We start from the raw sequence: 24,886 nt of genomic DNA, 5'->3' as shown, positions 1-24,886 counted from the left end.
CCCACCGTGCAGTACAGGGTACTTATTTGTGCTTTTTGCATGTAAGCTGTGTTGTTCCTTCCTTTTTATCTCTGGCTCTTTTGAGAGTGACTTTTGGCCATGTGCACTTTTTGGTGCGCAGTGTTTAGACCCAGGCAGATTTGCCAAATGTGATCTAAAGTTAGGGTTTTCCTTAACATTGGAAAATAATAATTTTAAAAGTGTCTGGTAGTTAGAGCTCTCCATGTTCAGACTGTGATTCTGAGTCCATTACTATCAGTCTGCATATATTTTGATTCCTTCAGTGATCACTGTGAAGTGACACTTGAGTGATATGTGTTGCTTCCTAAAGGATGCAGCAGAAAAAAAAATATCTTGAATTATGAAAGAATATAGTGTTTCAATATTTCCACTTGGCTTTGTGGAGGTTTTTGCTTATGTTGCTGCAAGGAATCAATACTTTTTTGTTTGTTTGTTTGTTTGATTGATTGTTTTTAGTAAACAAATAAGGTATAGGAAGGAAAAGATTAATTATAGTCATGAACCCCATGTTGTTAGCCACAGTGACAACTGCAGACATATTTTGCTCATTCCTATAAATAGCTCCTCTTTTATCTCACATCTTTCAGTCAGATGGTGCTGTGATCCCTCCTTCCTCAGTAAGACTCCTACAATCTATATTTCAGCAGTATGTTTTGTATGTACTACAATAAAACCCACAAAATGTGCTGTCGCCTTACCTTTTAGTACAGTAGCATAAAATTATGAAAGGAATAATGGGTGTAGAGGATGAGTAAGAATAGTCGGGTTTGGATTTAATTTTCTAAATGAATTCAGCTGGACTGACAGCCCTAGAGGCGCCCTTAAGCAGAGAAATTGTTAGAGAAGGTTAGATTAGGTGATAATTGCTGGACAGAAGAGAAGTTGAACAACTGTTTTTCTTTCTTTCCGGACTTGTGCGGAGAAATGAATCAGTTCAGCAGATTGAGAAATCAGGAAAACAGCGGGCTTCTCACATTGTTTGTACTGAAAATTAAAACCTCAGTAATGTAAAAATGCTGAAAAGCCTCGAAGTATATTCTACAGAATTCCAAACTTGTATTGCCAAGAGGGTATTTACTTATGTTATGGCTCCATCTACAGTAATGAGGAAGAAAATCTTACCATTGATGGCAGCTATCTGCTTCTGGGGCTTCACTGATTCACCATGCCTAACGTCATAAACACTCTCCTGTAATTTGGGTCAGTGTACTTCAGACTGATTTGCAGCCAAAGTTAGTGTTTGATCTCTAATTATTTCCAGAAAATAAGGTTGTATTTACCATTTCTTTATATGTCAGTATTATGGCGTGGTTGGCTTAAATTTGAAGCCATTTTATTAATAAAAGGCCAACAGGCACAGGAATTTCTTATCGTATCACCTCACACACTTATCAAGTTCCATTTTCAAAAAAAATAGTTTTTTTTTCCCCTCACTATTTCTTGTTTGAGAAGCTCTTTAAGAACATTATTCCTCAGATGATGAGCACCATTCTAATACTTTATACCTAAATGTCTTAATAGGCTTCTTGTATCCTCTTGATTTTATGGTGCCATTGACCTTGATTTTAAACAAATTGGATATGATCTGCACACTCAATTTAAGATGAGATGAAGTTTAGAAACTGTTACAGTACTTGTGTAACTAAATGACTGACATAGTGCTATTTCCTTTGGCATTTTTTGCCATCCAAATATGAATTGGAATTTGACTTAGGCTTTCCATTTTTTGGAATAGTCAGCCAGAAGAGAAAACAGCCACTCATGAGGAAAATGGAAGCTGAGCAATATGTAATTGCAACTATTTTTTCTACTACTGTCTGTATGCTGCTCTATCAAATAATTAATCGTGTGTAGGTTAACAACAACAACAAAAAAATCCTTATTTTACAGAACAGGGAAAAGTAGGCAATAATACAAAAAGAAGGCAAAAAAAGTTAAATATGAAAAATGGCAATAAAAAGTAGCACTGAACATGGGAAGATAGAAAGCATTGGCATGGTTTTCTGAAATTCTTGCATTTCAGCAAATAGACAATTGCAGTTGAGAGGATAAAGGTTGGAGGTGCAAAGATGATTCCCACAGTTCTTGTATATGAACAATTCATTGGTACTAATGAAAGTTTAGATACTGATTGCAAAATGGTGGCTAAGAAGTGCATAGGATACTGGCTGTTTTTTTAAGCATGAGCAAGAATGTTAAAAGCTGATAAGAATCTGAAAAGAATTTTGTCAGTGTGGGACAACTGTCTAGTAATTAAGGCTGAACACTGGACCTTCTCATTGGAAAAGGAAGACTCAGTAATTAAAATAATGGATAAACAAATATTTTTTTTTTCTTCAGTAGTTTGTAAATGTTTAATAAATGGCACACAAAAAATCACAATTCTCCAGTTGCTGATATAGGAAAATGTCAAGAAAAGGGAATTGGAGGTGAGCACAAAAAATACATCTCTGAACTAATTTCATTGCAGTGCTCCCCACTTAAATGAAGAACAGCAAAATTATCAAAAAACTATGCAGTTAAAAGTCAGGAACAGTGCTCCAAATCAACAAGACTGATCTAACAAAAGATGGAAAATATGGGAAAATGTTGCTAATGCACTTACCAGTTACCAGTAGGGTGAAGGGAAATTTCTTTACAATTTGTAGAGCAGATAAATCTGAGAGGCATAAAAAGTCCTCAGCCTGGCATACAGCTTAACTAAAGAAAAAGATTGCAGTGCTAGACAGTTGGTGAACTATAGGAAATTTCTGAAAATAATTTTGAAGGTGTAGAGTTTCTCTTGTTTGTTTGTTTTTATATATATCACGAATATATATAAGAACATATGAATATATATATAAGAACATATGAATATATATAAGAACATATGAATACATATATATATATCATATATATATCTTTTATATATATATAAGGACATGTGAATATATATAAGAACATATAACATATATAACCCTTAACACTGTAGCAGGTTTCTGCTGTTCTTACAGAGTAGATTGTAAAAAAGATATTGGCAAACCGAAGAAAATGGGGAAGACGAGGAAGAGACTGGTTAAAGAGAGGACAAGGTCTGTGGTCATTTAAAGTGATGACTTTCTGTGTTGTGTTTGTGTGTCACCGTGTTTTACAGGCTTACAGGATGTTATTGCACTCTCTTTCAGCCTAGCTAAATTGTATTTCGATGTATGCACAATCTGGATGAGGAGGAACCAATGCATTTATAAACACAGTAACTTATAGCATGATTTTAAAATTTAATCCAAAGAAATGTGAATAGTTTTTTAAACAAGTAAATTATTTTGAGTATACAATCAGTGAGGAGAAACTTTCACAATGAAAAGAAAGCTGAGGCTGTCCAAAAACTTGCCAACTCTTTGGATGCTCACATATGTTCAGAGTTTTTAGGCCTCCTATTACAAAAGGTTCATTTGTAGGTTGGCCAAAACAGCAAAACCACTACATAAGTTGGGTAAGGAAAGGAAACCATTTCAGTGATCAGCAGTGTGTGATTTAGCATTTTGAGAGTCAAAGAGGCTCTTGTGATTGCTCCTGTTTTAGTCTCCCTGTGTTTCAAAAACCCTTTCATATTGTGCACAGCTGCTAACACTTACAGTTTGGGGATAGTGTTGACACAGGAACACAAAGGGTTTGAGATATTGCTAGCTTATTACCAGGGTGGGAGGTCAGGGGGAGGGCATGGGGGGGTAGGAGTTTTTCAAAGGCAAATCATTGCAAAAGTAACTCATGGCTATGGTTAGAGACTATTTTCGTAGTTGGAAATTTATGATCAGGACAGACCATGCATCTCGTTCAGTGATTCTATAGATTTAGGTATCCTGAGGGAAACTTGCCAGGCAGTTACAGATCTACCACAGTGTGCCACAGACACGAACGTAATCAGGGTAAAGCTACTGTTGCATTCATATGACATTTTGATTGCTAGTTGCAAGTATTTCCATAAACAGGACAGTAGGGAATTGGTTGCTCAAAGGAATGAGTGAACTTGGAAAAATGGCCTTTCTTTTCTGTTCTGGTCTCGTGACTTGCTGAGAGTAGAATCTTGAAATCTGTGCAAGCAGTTGATAAAGTGGTTATCTGAGAAAGTTGTGGGGTTTTGGATCTATCACAATAAAAGCTTCTTGAAGTATTCTACATGAGATGAAAAATAATTCATGATGGCAAGGGGGGCTTTAGGCAAAGATGGGGCATTGGTGTGCAAAGATAAATTTGGTTGATATGTCAGGTCACAGGGTACATAGAAAATGAACAGAATGTGGCCCCTCTAGGTGGGGGCTCATTTTATTTATGCTGGCCAGTAGAAATGACCTGTAACATCAGATGGTACATAATTTTTTGAGAAAAAGGAGATAACATCATGGTTTTTAAACTGGTGGAAGTAAATCTGCAAAAACTTAAACAGTCTAGCAGGTGGACACCTAGGTGTACATGTCACAATGTCTCCATCCATGATTTTACAACCCTAGGAGAAAGAAAAGCTGGACTCTCAAGGGATCCAACAAAATACTAATACATATGTAGAAGTAAATATACATATAAGAAGTAAAGAATAGAATACATTGGTTCCCAAGACTTTATTCAGCATTGTTCATATTGAGTATATGATGTGATAACAAGTATTTCAGTAAAATTACCTCAGCATAATGATTGTGTGATATGACGGCTAATGAAGACTTTGAAGCAAGAAGCAAAGAAACAATTTCCATCTGCTTGTTCAAGTATTTCTTTGCATTCCTTATAAATACCCAGGATGAAAGGAAACAGACACCTGATTTCAACATATTTTTTTTCTTTTTTCCCCAATAAAAACAAACTGAAGGTTGGTAAGCTTTTTGCTGTTGTGGTGGGGTTTTGTTTGTTAGTTTTCAAAATTCAGGTCAAAAATGGGGTAACGATATATCCAATAGTAACAACTTGGTGTTGCATTCATAGAGAACGAACTCAGATTCTTCTCCAAAATGTATGCTTTTTGGAAAAGTCAGAAGGGGTGTGTGTTGGGGGCGGGGGCGGAAGGCCAAACTTCAGAAGATAAATTTTGTACAAAATGAACACGTTAATATGTTTCTGCTGGCAAACAGTGGGTTGCCTGTAACCTCCAAGCTGTTTTTACACTGTGTCAGTCACTGCACAGAGCTGTACCTTCATCTGATCACGGTGATGCAGGTGAGATGTTCACAATTCCCTTCTCCTCCAGCATTATTTCTGTAAAAATTCTACATACCCTATCCTGTTGTTATACCCTAATCTGCTTGTGATAACTGATTTTAATGCTAAATGATGCCACCAAATTAGTTAATGATTACTGAAAATTGAGAGGTTGGAGTTGAAAAAGTAGGGAAGCAACTATTTCTTGAGATATCTTGCTGATTCTAATTGCCTTTTAACCAGTGTGATTCAAATTAATTTACATTTTCACCAGCAGTGTAAAAAGCACCTGTCTGAAGAGGATACTTAAGGTCTTGACATGTAACGTGTCAGGCTGGACTTTCTCTCCACTCTGTAAAGCATCCAATGAACTGCTGCTGTACAAATGGATTTATAAAAGTCTCATGAGCAAGGTCAGTCACTGACTTCTTCTCTTCTTTGGTGACCTAAAAAGTGCTAATGTGTCAAGTTCAATTAAAGTTGGTTGCAGCTTTCTAGAAGTTTACTAGATAAATTGTTTTTGTCCTTAGGGCATTTGTCCTCTGCAAGGAAATAAAACACTGAGAAACTGATTGAGATGGGGGAAGCATATGTAGCTTTCAAACATTATAAGAGGAAGTAAAAAAAAAAAAAAATCATGATGTACAGAATTCAATCAGTCATCAGTTGTAGTTTATCTTTTCTGGATAAATTTACATACAGAAAGCAAAAAGAACAAAACATGGGTTTGTTATGACTGAAATCATGAGACATTTGTATCTGTGGCAGGCAGAGTTTTGATGTAAAATGTGAAAAATTTCGATCTTGCTTATCAGCAAACAGACAAAAATTCTGCTTTTAGCAATACGTATTGTGTCTGTTTTGTGGCTGATTCATGGTTGACTTGAATATGTTAGCCGGCATAACCTGCCCGACCAATAGCTGTATGTGGTAGAGTAGAAGGGAGCTAATATTTGATTTGTGTAAGCATCAAAGATGATTATTTATGCAACTCTGAAGTGATGAGACTAGCAGAAAGTAGATCACGCTTAGGAAAGACAATAAACTTCATAATGGTGAGATGTGTAATGTTCTAGATTAATTTCACAAGTGAGGTTAGGGAATCCCCATTGCTGAAGATTTTTTAAAGCTATTCCAAATGTGATGCATGTTCCCAGAAATAATCTGGAACAGGCACGAAGGCTGCACTATGAATTACAAAGCCTCCTACCCCATCTCAGTCCTTAATATTTCACAATATGGTCATAATATATCTCTATATGTAATAATCAGGGATATTACTGTGGAAGTAATTTGTTACTTATTTAAAGACATTTAAGCTATGCCACACTGATAGATCTGTCAATCAGTTTCCTCTGCAGCTCCAATTATTGCTCTCCTTGGGTCGTTAATATGGGAAGGTACCAGGGAGCACCTGTGAACTTCTCATTCACACTTTAGCTTACTTCAGGATATTTTGTGCATGTGTCTTAGTTGCTCTGGAGTTACTTTTTCCCCAGAAGAGGTCTGGAGGAACCACTTTCTCCATGGATTATCTCAGAGATTAGAGAGACTGCAATGCCCTGCCGGGGCTTGACTGCGATGTGGTACATAGCTACTGTTCTGTAAGTTCACACCCAAGTTCACTGAGGACTGATTGTCTTCTGCAATGGATCTAATTTTTCTTGTTGAAGTGCACCTAAGTAGACGATTAATTAGGTTAAATAACTGTTTTTTACAATTGTTATTTTTTTTTAACGTGAAATAAATTGTTTTTTAAAAAAAACTACAAATATTTTTCTTAGTAGTAAAATCTTACAATTCTACTTTTGGTATAAGGTTTTCTAATTGTGGCATAAGTTTTTAAAAGTTACTTTGAGTGCTATCTAGCACTTACTGCTGCTAAGTAGAGTGATTGCTTTATAATTACTTGGCATTTTCTGTACTTTTAAAGTTGCATGCTTAAGAAGGTCTGATGTTATCCATCCTAAAATGTTGCATCTTCATTTGAGAACGACAGTCCCTTTAATAAGATCCCATGATAAACCCCATGAAGTTGTACAGAAGTTGTACTAAGCTGCCATTTTAGTCTTGAGAAAGCTCAGCTATAAAATATAATGCAACTTGCCTGAAGCCACGCAGCAAGTCTTTAAGAAAGCCAGAGCAGGTTTGCATTTATTCTTCCTATCTTTTGTGTTAAATGTAAGATATTTCTTCTTCCAAATAAGGTAAGACATGTAGGGAGAAATTATAATGGTTACATACCCCAGAAAATAAACAGATCATGCAGTAGTGTACATTAGCATATATGTTTGTGCTTGCAAGTTAAGATCAGTCATGAAAAATTTCATCTTAAATGAAAATTTTAATAAGTATGTGCATTTGAACAACTATACAGCTTTATTATTTGAACTGTGGCTTTCTCTAAAAATGCATAAATATGCATCTACTTGAAAGATTTCTAATATTGCTATATTAAAATTCTTATTATCAATAAAAAAAATCTCCGGAATAACAAATGATTTTTCCATATGCAAAAATCTTTAGAACTGTGTGGTCTAGAAATGAGACATTTCCAAATAAAATTGTGCTATGCAGAAGAAATTGAGGGAAAAGTCCTTAAGGTGACTTTTAAATGAAAATGAAATGTCTTTTAGTAAGTTTCAGAGGTACAATATTAGAGACTGGTAGAATTGTATCTCATTAATTTCAAACATAGATTTTATGTGAGGCTATTTGATTATAATTTGATTATCTGACCCTGTAATTAAAGTTTATTGCCAATTTCAAAGCTTGTGTGTAAAATGAACTGGTTTTCTTCAAAGCAATATACAATCCATTGGACTCATTGACTTCTAGTTTTGCATTTAAATCGAAAAGTCTGTTATAACATGACAAACAGGTTCAGTTTTTGATCATTAATCCTGCTAAGCAATATTCATAAATTCAATTTTGAATCAGTTGGAATACTTTTCTTTTATTAGTTTCTGTGTTATTAAATGAGATTGTTTCTGACTAATATATTTCTGGACTCAAACTGTAGCTCCAAGCTGTTATTCAAATCAAATAACATGCCCCTTACTTGTGCCTAGCACTAATAAATGCCAACTTGTGATACATTTGTGGGAGACTGTCACGAATATTAAAGGAGGCAATAATGCCTCTAATGTCTCATAAGTAAGCTTATTTTTCTAAAGGGCTGAAATCAGTCATCCTACTGAGGGGGGCAAAGGGGGAAGAACCTTTAAGACTTAAAGCCTAAAGCATTATTTTACTCAGCTAAACATTATTATTGAGGAGGTAAATGACCAGGAAATTACCACTGGAGAAAATGAAAAATATAACATGTAACTTCTGGTGCCACCCTGAGCAACAAAAATGCATCCACTGGCTAAGCATATGCTGGTTTTAGTAGAATTGCATGTTCATTGGTTTAGAGGCATGTTTTTCTTCCTCTGAGTGTTTGAATTAAAGAAAGAAAGAAAAAAAAAAATCCACTTTTACTGTTATTGCCAACCTCCTACTTCAGTCCTTTTGAGATATTCTGGGTAACGGTTCAGGTGTTTGGTGTAGAACACAAGTCTAATACACTGACATGAAATTATCTGGTCCATAAATAGGATTAACTTGTCTGGGAAGTCATCCCTCAGTCTGGGTAACTTGGAGGGCGTGCATGGGATACACGGAGGCATGGCAGGACTGAGAGGCATAGCATGGCCCCTACCTGTGCGCCACTTTGGAGACAAGGTCAATGCTGAGATTTATACTCAAACGTTTTACCCATGTTGCTTTCTCCTCTCTCAGAATATTGAATATTCCCTCCCTGCCGTTTTTTTTTCCTGAGGTAGAATATTGATAACAAATGTCTGCTCTGTGACTCTATGTACTTTTTTAATGCCATCTTGAGCCCCATCTTCATCCTCTCATTTCTCTAGGTTTTCTCCAACCGTTTATAAACTTAATTTGTTCAGTAAATAAGTGGCTGTGGTTTATATGTTGTGCAGTATGGGTTCTTAGCTTTCCTACACTCTCAGAAGTTCTGTGCAATAACCTTGTATTTTCTAAAACAACAACAACAACTCTTATCTTTGTTATAGTTTATTAGTGTCAGTATCACTGAAAGTACCGAAATAACAGATAGGTTCTAGTAGAGCAACTGATGTATTTGGGCTTAGTTCGCTTTTACTTGTTTTTAATGATGATTCCTACATCAAAGATGTATTTAAGTGGAAAAGATTAAAGGGTTGATACAAAACTTGATTGTCTGTTTTGTGATTGCCTTTAGTTTTTACAAACTGTTCTGTTTTGTACAGGGTTTCTTCTAATTTGATTAAGTTTACAAATTGTCTGAGACCTCTGCATGAGCTGTTTCAGTAAGCTACTCTTTCTTCTGGACCCTATAACTGTGCAGCCTGCCAGGAATGCCCCTACTGTTCATGTGTCAGCCGTCCTGCCTTGTCTTGGGCAGGCATCTTGTTGGAGTTCAAACACTAACAGGTGGGACTGTATGAATGGTGAACTGGACACCTCTCAGGAGGTGTCACTCTGTCCCCTGAGCTAGCAGGGGACCACAGACCTAGTAGTTTGCTTACAGGTTTTCACTTTTTCATGTAAAACAGAAACTAATCACAACTTCTCATCATCAGAGGTATTACTGGACTACCTGGAGGTGAGGTGGAGCTACAGATCACAGAGTAGATGAACAATACTCGCCTAAAGTGTCCTGTAATTGAACGGTCTTTTTTTTTTTTTTTTTTTAATTCTAAAATATTGCCCAATTTAATAAATGCTGTCATCCTCCCCAAAGAGGGATTCATATCAGTTCCTTCTCCATATGTAATTTATTTATTTTTTTTTTTCTGAAGTGCAGGGTAACTGTTCAGATTGAAAGTTTCTGTATGAATTTAAGTGGTAAATAATTATTTGACACTTGTCGTTATATATATTGTATGCTTTGTCATCTTGCCATGATCATTGAAAGAATTAAGATTGTCATGTGTACTGCAGGTTACAACTGATAGCATGTAATCCTAACTTTGGGGATAGTACGATGCAAAAAGGAATTGAAGTATATTTCCATTTCCATCTTTTTGCAACCAATTTTACTGTTTTCTTAAGGTAGGTCCTTAATTATTATTGGTTCTTAAGCATATCAGTTTAATTTTTCAGAAAAAAACAGAGCATATGAAGATGCTTTTCTCTGACATTTAATAAAAAAAATTAGGCTTGGTGGGATTGGTTAGACATTCCTTAGGTTGCAGTTCTGGTTTTAAGTATTATTTTAGACAAATTTCATGACACTGGCTATCCTAACATCTGGTTATCTCCCTCAAAGCATCCCTTAAAATAATTAAATAGTAATATTTCAGAAAATAAATGTAAAATGTATTTCTTATTTATATTTTAGCTCTGAAAATATTTCTTTTCCAATACTGGACTATTAGCATTTTATTGTTAACCATAAATATTGTGTTAAAATAGTAAGAGAGGTAGGATTTTGATGATATGAAAAATGTTGGGTCAGTGAATACTACTTGCTGCACACTTGATTTCAAAACCTCAGGTCCATCAGATTAGGGTCCAAAATCTGTCTTCTGATACTTTTTTTTTTCCTTCTTTCTTTCCATGAAGGCCAACCGTACTATAGCTTACAATCCTGATTCCCCAGTTGCAAGGAATGAAGTTTGTAATTTGCACACTTGGAAAAGAAGGGTTACAAAGTGAGTCAACTTGTTAGTCTACCCAGTAATCAGTAAGCTAATGCCTAGTTTTGCTCAACTTGCACACTTGCATATCTATACTTTGCATAGAATATACAGACATGATTTTTTTTAAATAAAATTGAATTTCTTCCTTACAGAGAACAGATGCATGTTGTGCGCTGCAAAATTTTTGGGTTTCCAATGTAAGTGTAGACAATCTATTATTTATTTATATATTTTTAAGTGTATAATAATTATACAAAGAAGTAAGACTTCTATAGCATTCATTCTCCATCTCGGTTCTGTTTCCCCGCTTGTAACAACTTTGGAGTATTGTTTTGTTTTCTAAATTTATGAAAAAATAACAATTTTGTGGGTGTGCATTACATAGAACTTAAACTGAGGATGGATTCACCTACCATATCATTGTCACTGGTCAATGAACCTGAAGATTGAGGAAAGATTTGTGAAGTTCTACTCATACACTAAAAGAGGAAAGTAGTGCTTCACCACTCTTAATAAATTCACTTCTTGGAAGAAGAAGAATTTATTTTCAATTCTATTTAAGTGTGATAGAAGTGACAATAACAAAGTGTTTGATCTTTTTATTTCTCCTTTTTGCAATGGCTGGCAAAATCTTGAAACTTCCTAGTAATCAGCTAAATCTCCATCCACACACCGATGGCAAGAAGCGAACACGTTAGTATGATGTTTTACTAAATTGTCATCCTTCATTAATTTCCTACAATAACTTTAAATATTTTTTTCAGAGAACAATTAAGAGCATCTCAGTAAAATGAACAGAGATTAACAATATTTTCTCAAACCAATTTTCTGTAGTCTTAGAAAAAATTGTTGTATCAGTTAACTTTGAATATGTGATTAATATTTTTGTTTTTAATGGTTACAGGTTGTAAACTATCTCTTAAAAGAAATTTTGCATTTTAGATCATAATATACACCGGTTTTAACCTGGAAATAATGGTGTGGTTTATGGTAGAAGGCTCACACAGACTTTAAGAAAACTCATATAATTGTTTTAACTGATTAATACTTAAATTTCATAATGATCTATTTTATGTTTAAATCTTAAAACTTAAACATGAATTTCATTGTAAAATCTAAGACATCCTCCTAGAGGAAAAATTAATTTTAAAAATAAGCTTGTTTGGACTTCTTATTGACTTATGTAAATATTTAACTGCTTTATGATTAAAAATACTGAGTAGGAATTTGGTTTTGAAGATGATCAGAATCTGTTAACCTGAGCTTACTCTTATATTTAATGACCAGAGAGTGCATCAACTTGGATATGCTTTAAAGAAGCATTTTAGGCATGCTAAAATTTTCTAGGTTGTACTACTACTTAAATCTGTCTACCTTGAAAGAAAGGAAAGAATGAATAATATTCAAATTATATTTAAAAATAACAACAACAAAAACCCACCATAGACAATTTTAATGCATAGTAAATTCTGATTCTGATGGTTTTATCCTGGCGTCTAGATAGTGGTTTCTATACTTTTGCTACATTTTACTCCAATCAAAATGATGAAAAACGTGTATCCACATTGTGATTTTCATATAATCCATAAATTGCTAATTCATTTCCTACAGTGGGACTTAGTATGGGAGTTAACTTAGTACATTAATGTGCTTTACTGAATATTCTAGTTTGTTGGGGTTTTTTTTTGGTGGAATTAATGTCAACTTATTTTTAAAAGATAAATTATAATATTTGAGTAAATACAATACTTATTGTAACAAATAGATTATACAACATATATAATAGCAAATGGATTTTGTTTAAAATATTTTACTGTATTTTTTTATTATTATTTTTAGTTCATACCCCGTAGACTGTTCATCAGAAGGCTCACATCATGGAAAATGTATCTGTGATATCTTTCATGTAAGTCAGTAATAGAGGGATTAAGTGTTTTTTATCAAGTCTCAGTTATTCTGAGCATGTCAGCTCTTGAATGCCTCTGTTGAAGTTTACTCGCATAGTTAAAGTAAGGCACAAAATTTGTAGGAATCAACTCAGAGTAATACAGAACCTTCCAAAATTGCTCTGTTTGAAAAATGTCCAAATAGATATTCAAATCAGTATTACAACATGAATCAGAAATGCTTTCTACATTATGCAGCGTACTTCATGTGACAAGAATATTTCCTTTCAGATACAGTTCTTTTTCAGACTGAAAATCTTCAACTTGATGGTACTTGATGGCAAAAGAGTGTTAACCAAAGTAGGGTATAAAGCTGTTGCTTGTTCACATTCAAATTTGAAATAATAATTAAAAAAAAAATGGAGTGGAGGAAAGAGAACTATTTATCATGTCTTACCCAGTCAAACAATTTAAACTTGTAAGCACACATTTATTCATGATCTTAATACCATTAGAGCACAGGTGATTTTATTCCTGCTGCTTTTTTTCCACGGGTGTGCTGTCAAAGCTTCCCAGCCACCTTGGCTAATCCACTCCATGTGCCAAAAGTAATTATCCTGAGTTCTGTGCTGACTGCAACGACGTGAAACTTTGGAAACTGTGCACCTATGATGTCATCAGGGAGCCATTAATGTAAGAGCAGCTTCTGTAGAGGCCTGAAGGTCCGTGTCAATTCATCACATGCCCAAATACCTCTGCATGAAAGGTATCAATTTAATCATTCTGACAGCAGGCCTGTCAGAAATGTAATTGTCCACTGAAAGTACAAGTTTGTAAATGGACATCCCAGCAAAAGGCAGCAATCTTTCAAGGTAACATTTTACATTATTCAGATCATTCCCGCTTGTTTTCTTCCTCCTCTTGCCGCCAGCCCAAGCCTGTTATTGATATAAAGGTTGAAGCTCAGGCAGCTTAACTGTTATGTGGAATGACCTTTACTTTTAATATTAATATATTATTGTAAAGTCTATGAGACTCATAAATGCAATTTTAGAATTCATATGAAATGCCATGTGCTGAACCTATTGCAACTTTTCCTCTAGTCCTGTGGCAGGTTGCAAACTATGTGAATTAATATGCATCATATTCTTTCTCCTTTATTTACTTAGAGAGGTTTGCCGAGCAACTTTATCAAGAGTAACATTATCAAGAGCTTTCCTGCAAGCTTCTTTATCATATTCACATCCGTGTCTGCTCGACACTTGTCACTGTCAATCAAATCGCAATAATACGCAGATGATTTGCTCATTTGGTTTAATAAAATCTCTCTGCTTATTTGCACTGCAGTCATTATGCCACATAATTGCTCTGCCGCTGAGGTGAAAGGCAGCCAGTTGCCTGGGGGATAAGAAGAGACTATTGCTATATGAAGGATTTGTTTCTTTGCCTCTGTCTCTCCCTAGTCACTCATATCCCTAAAATTAATATTGTATTTGAATCCAGTCCTGCTATTCTTATGCAGGCTAACATTGTTATTACTTATTATTTGGATGTGAAGTCATTTATTTTTAGTTTTGATGTCCAAGCTGTCAAGCTAAATTTCATTGTGTACTGCCACATACAATTTTTAACTGCCATTTAAACTAGATTCAAAACCCAAATTATGAAGAGAACATGTTCAAAGGAATGGGCTGACAGGAAGTATAGCTACAATTTTTATTTCCCAGGAAATCAAAGTATAGATCTTGTTATTGTTCTGTGGTGGAAATATGTGCAGTTTTCATACTTCATAATCTTTTTTGTATTGGCTGGACACTGTGATTCAGAAGCAGAAAAAAGGCGGCTATTTATGCATATGAGCAGCCCTTAGGGTGCCAAACAAAGGCATCCTCTTCTAGAAATGATATAGCACAGCACTAGCTCAACTTACTGTTGTAAATTCCTGAATGATTTGTACTCCATTTTCCAGTAGATTGTGCTGTGATGGATGGTGGGAGTAAAAATGAGGGATCTGTGTGTGTAACGTAAACCTTAGCTCCTTCACTGCACAGTTAATATAGCAGTAACTGCCATGTGATGATAGTAATGAGCCCACATTTTGGGGGTGATTCCATCTCAGTGGTCTAATCACGAGGAGCCTAAAGTACTCGTAGCTTTGAATGTATTTCAAACACCAAGTACCTGATGGTTTGTTTTAAAGAATGTGAAAAACCAAGCTAAAACTGCCTATGAGAGAACACATCCGTGTTCAGCTTGCCTCTTTTAATTCAGTCCTGCGTGGAGCTCTGTCGGTATGTCAGAGGAAGTGCTGACATTTTAAGGCACTTGAACCTGAAAACATCTTTTCTATTTGTATAAATTTGATCTATCAGTTCTCAGATACAAAAAGAGATAGTGATTTGTAGCAATACTAACATGGGAATAGTTTCTTTCGCTGCTCAAACTCAGAAAGTCCACATTCAAACAGAAGAGCCCATGAATTCGGAGAAGTCCAAAACAGGACCAGTAAGTCATCTCCAGACTTTGTGGTAGGCTGTTCCACTTCATCCAGTCGATGTTAAAGTGAACCCAGTAGCTAAACAAAATAAATCTACTCTAAGATACTCTAATAAATCTACATCTAAGAAGGGATGTAAAACCAACTCCTTCTGGTAGTTAGATTAAGTGGTTAATCACTCTCACTATTAAAATATTTGCTTAATACCTCTTTGAAATCGGTTCTTGTTACGGCTTTCGGCACTAGACTAAAAAGATGTTTATCTCCCAGCGTTTTCTCTCTATTTTCTTTTCCCTTGTAATTGAGTTTTCTCCAAGAAGTTTTTTTGCAAAACTGATGAGGAATTTCTCCAGCTTTTTTGTGTGTACATAGCTCTTTGTCTGTCTTTTTTTTTAAATACAAGTAATGACATCAGATACCTGGGCGGTGTTTGGTATAACATTAATATTTACTTTGATGGGCAGGGAGGCATGGCAATTGTAATGGGCAGTTGATTCTGAGCTTTTTTTAATTTTGTTTTTGGAGATACAAGATAGGACTGTGTTTCCATTTTTTCCTTAGTATAGCATTTGGCATTTAGCTTGCATTTTGTTTGAATGACCATACCTACGAAGCAGCTGGGATCACCCTTTGACTAGGTATCTCAGTCATTATTTACTACTGTGGAATGAATCAAAAATTATATTATCCAAGTATGCTATGGCTTGTAACTTTAATTTCCTAGGGAAAACTGTATTAGGTCTGTTACCAACCCTCCCTGGAGTCTGTTGTTATGGCATAAAGCATTCTAAATCTGACCCCGTGCAAAAGACATCAACTGAACTATGTGTGGCAGGGTAGAAGAGATACCCAGACATGAGCGTAGGTGTCAGAAGCACGCTCCAGCAAGATGCCACAGTGTTATTTGACCAGGCTGTTACTGCTTCAGGAATAACCTTGGATTCTCCTATTCTACATTACAGAGAGTGGTGTGTGATGGTGTGCTCCCCTCACCCCACAACCTGGCCTTTCACCCAAAACCCTGGTCAAGTGATAACCACCAGTGGCAGTTGTGATAGATGTGTGTGGTCGTGGTGGCTGCAGCTGGCTCAGTGTGGTTTCAGGAGAGATGGATAACACACAACAAGTTGTTCAAGGAGTTTAGAAAGCAAGGGGTTACATTCCCAACCTCATGGCTCAATGGGAGGATCTCCCGAATGACTGAATTTAACCCTCTATCCTGTAAATATTTAACCCTATATCTTGTAAATAACTGCACGTACCTTGCCACCAAATCTGAAGTCACTGTCTTATTTATAATCAAACTTTGTTAAATCACTATATTAAGTAACATATTGCTGCTTCTGTCTTGCAAATGAAGTTCATTACTCCCCTGCCCTGTGACATCGTGTACATTTGTTCCAACTCTTGTTGTCCTTCCTGAATAACAAAATGTTCATCAAAGGAGATTGGTAAGGGCATATCAATTTCCTTCAGGTAGTTTTAGATGGAGATAGCGAGTTGGAAAAGGAAATTAATTCTCTCTCTCTCAAATTTGAGACTTCTAAACATCTTTTCACCTCTCTGCATGGCTGCTACCGTTTACATGGCAATTTTTCTGTAGAATACTGTTTCTCCTCCTGTTCTCTTTCATAACTTACCTTTGCTTTCAGCTTTTGTTCTAAGCCAAAAAGCTGTTCACTACACAAGGGTGATCAGGCAGTGGAGCAGGTTGCCCGAAAGGCTGTGGAGACTCCATCCTTGGAGATGATCAAAACCCAGCTGGATGTGGTCCTGAGCAATCTGCTTCAGCTGATCTTTGTCTGAGCAGGGAGGTGAAGTAGATGATCTCAAGAGCTCCCTTCCCACCTGATCCTTTCTGTGATTCTGTAATGCAAGGATGCAGGAGTGCTGTATGACCGTAATCTTAATCTGCATTACCAGTGGCAAAGAGTTTTGTTTTGCTTGCTTGCTTGTTGTTTGTTTGTTGTTCACAAGATATGGATCTATTTAGCTAATTTTAGGTCTGACTGATTCTATGCTATTTTAGCCAACAGGAGCAGATTGAAACGTTTTCATATAGTAAACACTAAATTTTAAACCAGATTTCCAAAGAGGACGATCACAGAAAATTTGAATGCCAACCCCCTAAGATTCCTTGGAAGAAAAAAATCTTTACTTCAGATTATTCACAAGTACCACTAAGAGAGGAAGGACGGAGGGTTTCATTTTCCTATCTTTATGGTGGTTTTGATCCTGTCTAATCTCTGATATTAAGATGATTTCAATTCTATATACGCTTATTTTGTCATGGTGGCTGATTTGGCTCTAGGAGATACAATGAGAGCTTGGAAGAAATATTAACTATTGTGTGCTTAATGGTTTTCTCACATGGAAGTGCAGCTGTTGTGTTACTATTGTTTTAATGTTGGCTCACTTTCTCCTTTTTTTTATACTGTCTAGATATTATTATTATGTTCCTATATAGTTTCTTGGTTGATAAGTGGGGGGGGCGGACGACGACAAAACAAACCTTGTAAAAGTGTTTGTGCATTATATGAGCACCAGAAAAGACACAGCTTGATGAACTGAAATTCCTGCATATTTTACAGGCAGAACAACACACAGATATGACATATACTATATATTAATGTTTTGTGGATATATACAAATAGGAAAAGTCATTAATAAATAGACTAGCATTAAAATCTCGTATTAACTAATAATTTCTAACAAAATATTCAGCACAGATTTTAAATCAGATGCCAGTTCAACATCCTTTTTTTCTGACTTACAAGGCCCCTTGAAGTTGGGTTAAAGATAAAAACAGTAACAAAAAAAATGTATTTTTAATGCTAATATATGTTTAATACCAGTTTACTGATACTCATAAAGAAAATCAGTGCCAAACTTTTTACATTTTAGTCTAAAGACTGAGATATAACTGTTTTAAAGCAAAAAAAAACAAAAAAACAAAAAACTTGCAAATAGATCAGACTAAAATACTAAGGCAGTGCTATAGTCAGTTTTAATTTCACGTTTCAGGTTCATGATGGGAGGTAGCAACAGCCTTTAAAAGCAATTGTTGCCTATATTTTTGTAGAGATATCTTAGTTTCAGACAAATCGTTTTTAGAAGTTTCAGACATATAGAAAATGAAAATAATATCAGTTTATCTCAAAATACAGTGCTCAGATTGGTGTGCAGCTGCCATGATGACTTAGATAAGGTATTGCTCTGTTTTGCTTGGTAGACTCTGCTTTTGTAGACACACACTTGTGCAAACACATACAGACAGATGTGCTCGTAAATTTATAGCAAATGGAGAATTTCCTTCTAGCCCAAATACCCAGAGCACCTGTCTGTGTTCAAAACTTTGGTGGGCAGGACTTTCAAAGGCCCTGAAAGGGAAGGTTTATTTGTAATTACACAGTTTGAAATGAAATAATGAAAATTAATTCAATTGTGAAGGTAGCTCTTTGCTTGGCTATTGAATGCTTGGCTACTTGACATTTTTCAGCAGTATGCTTTGCTATAAATTGGAACTAATATATAAAATAACACAGACACTGCTTCATCAGGGAACTTTCTATCAGGGATTTTCATAAGAGAGACAGATCTAATATTATACCCCACTATTAATTAACATTAGATTTACTATCTGGAAGAAGGTGTTTAAAATTCTGCAAAATGAGACATAATTATCTTCATATAGTCTCTTTTTCATAATCTTCATTTTCCAAAGGTATTAAGGGACCTTATATTAGCAAAGTGGAAATTATTAAGGATAATTAAGATGAAAATTTTATTTGATGGAAGAATTCTCATGATGTTTGGATATGCATGCTCAGTTTAAATCTAATCTCAATTCACACTCTTGCATTTTTTAGAATGAAATTTGTAATAAAGAGAAACTACAAACAGCCAAGCTATGTTTCAAAACTGCAGAGGCACTACTTGTTCACTTAAAAGAGAAGGAAAATTAAATTTCCCAACATTGTGTGCTTCTGGTAACTGTCAAAGAGATAAAAGATAGGACTGAATGAATTGAGAATCACGGTACCTTTGGGAAATAGAAAGAACTGAATGGGAGGTAGAAACTTCAACTAATCTACAAAAAAAAAAAAAGGGTTGCAAATGGCATAGAAAAAAAATACAAAAGCTCAGTTAAAAAATAAAATAAAGCCCATGAAACAGATGTGGATGGAGATGTTCCATTGAGGATTTCCTGGGCAACTTAAGTTCTTATTCATAGATGAAGCATCTCAACTGAAGTCATATTGAAGTTAACAGGAAGTTTCTCAATACTTTTAATTGGTCTGTAATGTTCTTAAACATGAATTTGTGACTAGTCGCAATTAGTTGTGATGAGTCAGAACTGGGCAGGCAGACTGAAGTTTCTGTACCTTGGTCGTGAGGCTGTTAGTCTTTGATTTCCTTTCACGTAAATGTTCAGACCAAGTCCTAGTCTAGCTTTAGAAAGTGTTAAATGTAGTAATTGTTGTCTGTATATACTGTCTGTGGTATTTCTGCTTAGTTTAAGCCATAAATATGAATACAGATAGTTAAAGACAAACAGCAACAAACAAACGAGGAGTGAGAGGGGAGTTTCTGAGTTTTCATTCAGTCCTTTACGTATGCAAGCATAGCGTCCGAGCTCTGAGGAGGTAGTGCTGGATGTAGTTTTAATCTGGAGAGAAGAGAAGCAATCTTTCTTACAAATCTTTTATTTATTGGAATACTGAGGTGACCAGCCTCCCGTAGCGGTCTGCATGACAGGGCTGTTAGTGACCAAGACTAGCTCACGAAAAGGTGGGGTGAGCCCTACCGATGACAGTGCTGCTAAGTGGCATTCTATTTAATTAAGCATGCATCTATCTGCATGAAGGTTTACTAGGTGACATGTTCGTATCCTGCCTTTTTTTATTCCTTTTGAAGCAAGGAGCCCAGTACTGTTTTGCATGGCTGAAATGTTTTTCTAGCGGAAGGGAAAGATGGTGTAAACATTTAAATTCTCAGATTGGAGCTGTGAGGTTGAATTGGTCTATTGTGATAGATGCTCTTTCTTCATGTAGGGGACGTTCAGCATTATCGTAGAATATCCTGAGCTGGAAGGGACCCACAAGGTTCATGGAGTCCAACTCCTGGCTCCACACAGGACCACCCAAAAATCAAACCCTACATCTGAGTGCGTTCTCCATACGCTCCTTGAACTCCGAAAGGCTCAGCACCATGACCACTGCCCTGGGGAGTCTGTTCCAATTATTTGGCTAAATATTAGAGCTTGCCTATTTTTAATGGTGTGCTCTGGACGAAAGAGCCACAAACCGTCTCGATTTAGACTTGGATTAGTTGGGCTACACAGACACAATCTTGGGTAGCTGTTCATAGCTGTTTCTCATTGAATGTGATAGCTTCCTTTGCACATTCACCTCACAGCCTTTACTCTTCATATTCACTTCTTTGATCAGCTATACATTAAATTCTTTAATATGCAGCTTTTTTAAATAACCAACCACTTACATTCCTTCTTAATATGTCACTTTACTAGGAAAGTAATAAGAAGATGAAAGGAGGAAAGTGACTTTTGTGTAAAAATCTGGCTCCAGGTGTTGAGTGGAGAAAAAAATGGTCCTACTTTATTATGTCTTATCATCTCTGAAATTATGTAGGTATTTTTCAGTCAACAAATTAATTTTCAGCTGGAAAATCACAGTTATGAATTGGTTTTGGTCTGCTTTTCACTCATCATATCATACTGTTAAAGCAGAAACTGGAGTTCATAATGATATTGTGGAAACTGCTGATCAAAGGTTGTTTACATGGGCTGTGTTCACTGATTTGCCACGGTTGTCTCATACAGATGCGCTCTAATGACTATTCTCTGCAAAACTGATTTTTCAAAAAGATTCTTTAATCTGATTACTCTGTAATCCTTAGTTATTCCTGAGAGTGAATTTACATGCATATTTACTTGAAAGTATGTTTTACATGATTATGAATCAAAATATTCCATGAAAGGAAGGTATTTAAAACAAACAAACAAACGAAACCCTTATCGGTAAGGAAATAGTAATTACAGCTGTAAGTCTAATTAACACCTTATTTCAAGACCATCAAAAAATGGTTGTGAAAATCTAAAATGAGGAATTTCAATTCATCAGTAGACAAATTTAGGTATGAATGTCCATGATGAGACATATTGAAGAAAGCATAATTTGAAGGCTGTGGTGTGATCCTTAGTTAGTCATTGTTAGCTTCTGCTGTTCAGGAACAGCCAAGCTCTCACGTAGTTGAATATATCAGCAGCCATGCAAATATAAAAGTGTCGGAATATTATATACATATGTACTTTTCATATGAAGTGAATCTACTAAGATGAAAGGCTTCCTATAGGGAATAAATATATTTAATATTTCTGATCCTCTGTTATAGAAGTGAGTTTGTAGTTGAAGTTTTACAGCATTGCTGACAGAACAGAGACCCTAAGAACTAAACAACAGATTTTGATGATGCAGTTTGGGCTGTTTCTTCTTATTCTTCCCCAAGCAAAATAAATATACTGTTGTTCTAGTTTCGGCTGGGATGGAGTTGATTTTCTTCCTAGTGGCTGGTATGGTGCTGCCTTTTGGATTTAGGATGAGAATAATCATTGTTATTTCCCCTTCCTTTCCTGTCCTATTAGACAGTCTTTATCTCAACCCTATGAAAATATATGAAAATAAGAAGGATGGTTTTGATGACATATGCCAGGAGTAAGGTTAGTGAGGAGGCAAGGGACGAATGGGCACTGTATCATTAGATGATGCTGTGGGCTTTCTGATGTCTCTGAACACTGGATCCCAGCACTGACCCACCTTAGAGGCAGAAGAGCTGAATTGACCAGAGAAATACCACATGAAGTGTAAGCTAGGAGCGAGTTGTATTTGACTTGTTGTTTCCAATCTTGTCCCTAAGAGCCTTTACTTCTAATTAATCTTTACTAATTTGATGTTTCCTTTGTTATACTTTGTTACCAGGCTTGTTCTGCACTAAAATAAATCTAAGTGGAACTGAGAGAAATGCTATACGCTTTGAAATCTGCATGGAGCAGTATGCCAAACCAGCTCAAGAGACCCCAAACCCTGGGCATGTTACGAGAATTATGGATCTGGGTAGCATTTTCTGTCAAGTTATGAAGGCCTGTATGGGAACTACCATTCTGGGTAATAAGTTTTGGGAAGGCATTCACAAATCAAATAACTTTCTGAAAGCTGGTCTAGTGGAAGGTGTCCCCGCCCATGGCAAGGGAGTTGAAACTAGGAGATCCTTACAGATCCCTTCCAACCCAAACCATTCTGTGGTTCTGTGAAATACCTGTCATTACCTAGCAAGAAGGGCAGAGGCGTTCAATAGCTCTAGCCTTACCTGCACGTATCGGTTCCAGTTTACCTAGATCTTGTTTGCCCTTCAGAATGATGAGAGAACTGTGGCATGATGTATTCGTCCCCATAGAAAACCACCACTGTGCATTGTGAAATAAGCTCTTACCCACTGACTTCTTTGTAGATGTCTTTAAAATGAAAATACCTGTTTTTAAGTATTCTCGTATATTTACCATCATATTTTAGGAGCCTGATAGTTTCTCCTAACTACTTGACTGTTTTCATTTGTAATTATATTGTTCTATAAAGTGATGATAGTGTTTCTTGTAGTATCTAAATCACAAAGGAATTAATTGCATTTGAAAAGATGTTCAAGGCTTTGAGTTTTTAACAGTGATTATAATTCCGCTTGTTAGCTTTGGAAAAAGAGAAAATACGTTCTTTCACCTTTTGTTTTGGAGGGGAAAAAAAAAGTCATGTTAATACTGATAGTTATCAAGTAAGGTGATGTTTTGTGTAAATATACATGGTATCTTTTCAAAGTTCTTTTGTCAGTATCCCCATAGAACTGCTGGGGATGTCAGTGGGAGAGAAGCATGCGTATTTATCTGCACCTGGCAGCACAAGCCCTGATCACTTCTTGTCATACAGCATATACAGGGTTTCAGTCAATAACGTATTTTCATCCTTCAGCTGTCTATGGATCACCATATGCGACTACAACAGCTGCAGAACACCACCTAGTGGTGCTAAGCACTCCCTCCAGCTAATTAAAGACATTAAACTTCCTTCGTGTCTCTTCCATTTAGTTTATTTCTAAAAACTGCTGCCACCACAAGGTGAAATTCTGGCCCAGTCAGAACTATCAGGGTCTTTGCACGCTGGACAATTAAACATAATATTGAATATGCCTTAAACGATGCAGCCATCATGGCCCCCCTTCATCAGCAGAAAAACAGGTATGTGCTTGGCAAATTTAGGTTTGGGGTTATGAGGATATATGGTTTTGGGGTATGATTCTATGTTTTGTGGAAAATCTTGGCCAACACCTTTTTCCTATGATAGCCTGAAGACATTGTTTTAAATTAAATTCCTTACTGCATTTAGCCTTCTGGGTGAAACAGATATGCAAGTATGCCTAGGAAAAAAATGGATTTTAATATGAATGTATAATAATTTGGTTCTCTGTATTTTACAGCTTCTCTCTTTGGTCTCCTGAGAGCTTTAAAATCGAAGCTGATAAATTTCAAATGACAGTCTGTCTCTTATATTTGTCATTTTCCAAGACGTTTTTGGTGTGCTTACATAATAATGGACCTCTAATACTATTTCAAGCTGATCCAACAAACCTTCAAGATTTTGCACATCATACCTAAAAAAAGTGTATATGTTTCCTTGAATAATGAGATATGAAAATGGAAAAAAAATTGTTTTCTGAGATGATTTTTTTGTACCTTTGAATACGAAGAAAAAAGCAATAGGACTTTTATTAAACTTATTTTCAACAGGCACTAACCCCTAGAAAAAGAAACTTTTTTCTAAGGTAAGCAATATACTGATAGCATTTTAGCCTAGTCACTTGTATCAGTTAAAATACTGATATAGTATGAAAATCAGTTAAGATTTTCTGAAGTAGAATTCATACAGATCTGGTGTGACTAAAAAGGGAATCCAGTCCCCCATGTAATTTTTGAGGCTTGTGTATTTTAGCTCAGCTCTCAAGACCAATTCAGTCTTCCTAAGTTTATTTGAAGTATTTGATGTCATGTGCAATGTTATTTAACACTGTTCTGGTGTTAGTGACTAAGCAGTGCATATGTTACATATTCACTTAGTTTTCTGGAGGTGTCAGGCTCCTCTGAGGACAGGTGGTTGGATGAGCTCTGGGTTTCCGAAGCACAGGAGGCAATAAACTTTATTACACCGCGGTTGTACACCCGACGCTGCTCAGCCCGCTCACAGCCTCTCTGTGAAGGGCCGGCCCCGCTCCCCGCCCGTCGCCAGCCGCCATTTTGGGGCTCGCACAGCCCCTCAGCCAGGCCCGCCCCCCGCCGCCCCGCGCCCGCCAATCGCATCTCTCCCCGCTCCGCCCCGCCGCCCAATGGGAGAGGTTCCCGTTTCTCAGACCCCGCCCCGCCGCTCTCTTCCTGCGGACTGACAGGTGCGTCACCCCGTCCCATTGGCCCGCCCACCCTAGACGGACAGCCGCTCAGACCAATCCCCTTCGCGAGGGCGTATATCGCAGCACCTTCCATCCCCACCCGCTGCCGGGAGCGAAGTCGCCCT

The 24,886-nt window shown here is 36.3% G+C and overlaps 1 protein-coding gene across 5 annotated transcripts in view; it reads left to right on the top strand.

The window, feature by feature from the left end:
• Positions 1–24,692, top strand: part of LOC310905614 (uncharacterized protein) — a 40,823-nt gene extending 16,131 nt beyond the window's left edge. For 2 of the 5 annotated variants that reach the window (XR_014589168.1, XR_014589169.1), the window contains 8 exons: positions 2,996–3,092; positions 5,462–5,600; positions 9,480–9,663; positions 10,174–10,284; positions 10,798–10,886; positions 11,027–11,567; positions 12,714–12,780; positions 22,256–24,692. Coding sequence is in view for 3 of the 5 variants with exons in the window: in XM_083852142.1 (XP_083708268.1) it covers positions 10,792–10,886; positions 11,027–11,071; positions 12,714–12,780; positions 23,410–23,493 (291 nt within the window). In the remaining 2 variants the exon portion in view is untranslated. The other 3 variants (XM_083852141.1, XM_083852142.1, XM_083852143.1) reach the window with 3 other exon arrangements.
• The last annotated feature ends 194 nt before the right edge of the window (positions 24,693–24,886 follow it).

This window comes from Anser anser (genome assembly GCF_964211835.1).
Source record: "Anser anser genome assembly, chromosome: 11".
Lineage (NCBI taxonomy): Eukaryota > Metazoa > Chordata > Aves > Anseriformes > Anatidae > Anser > Anser anser.
The sequence above is the reverse complement of the archived record's forward strand: the minus strand, read 5'-3'. Positions and strand labels throughout refer to the sequence as shown.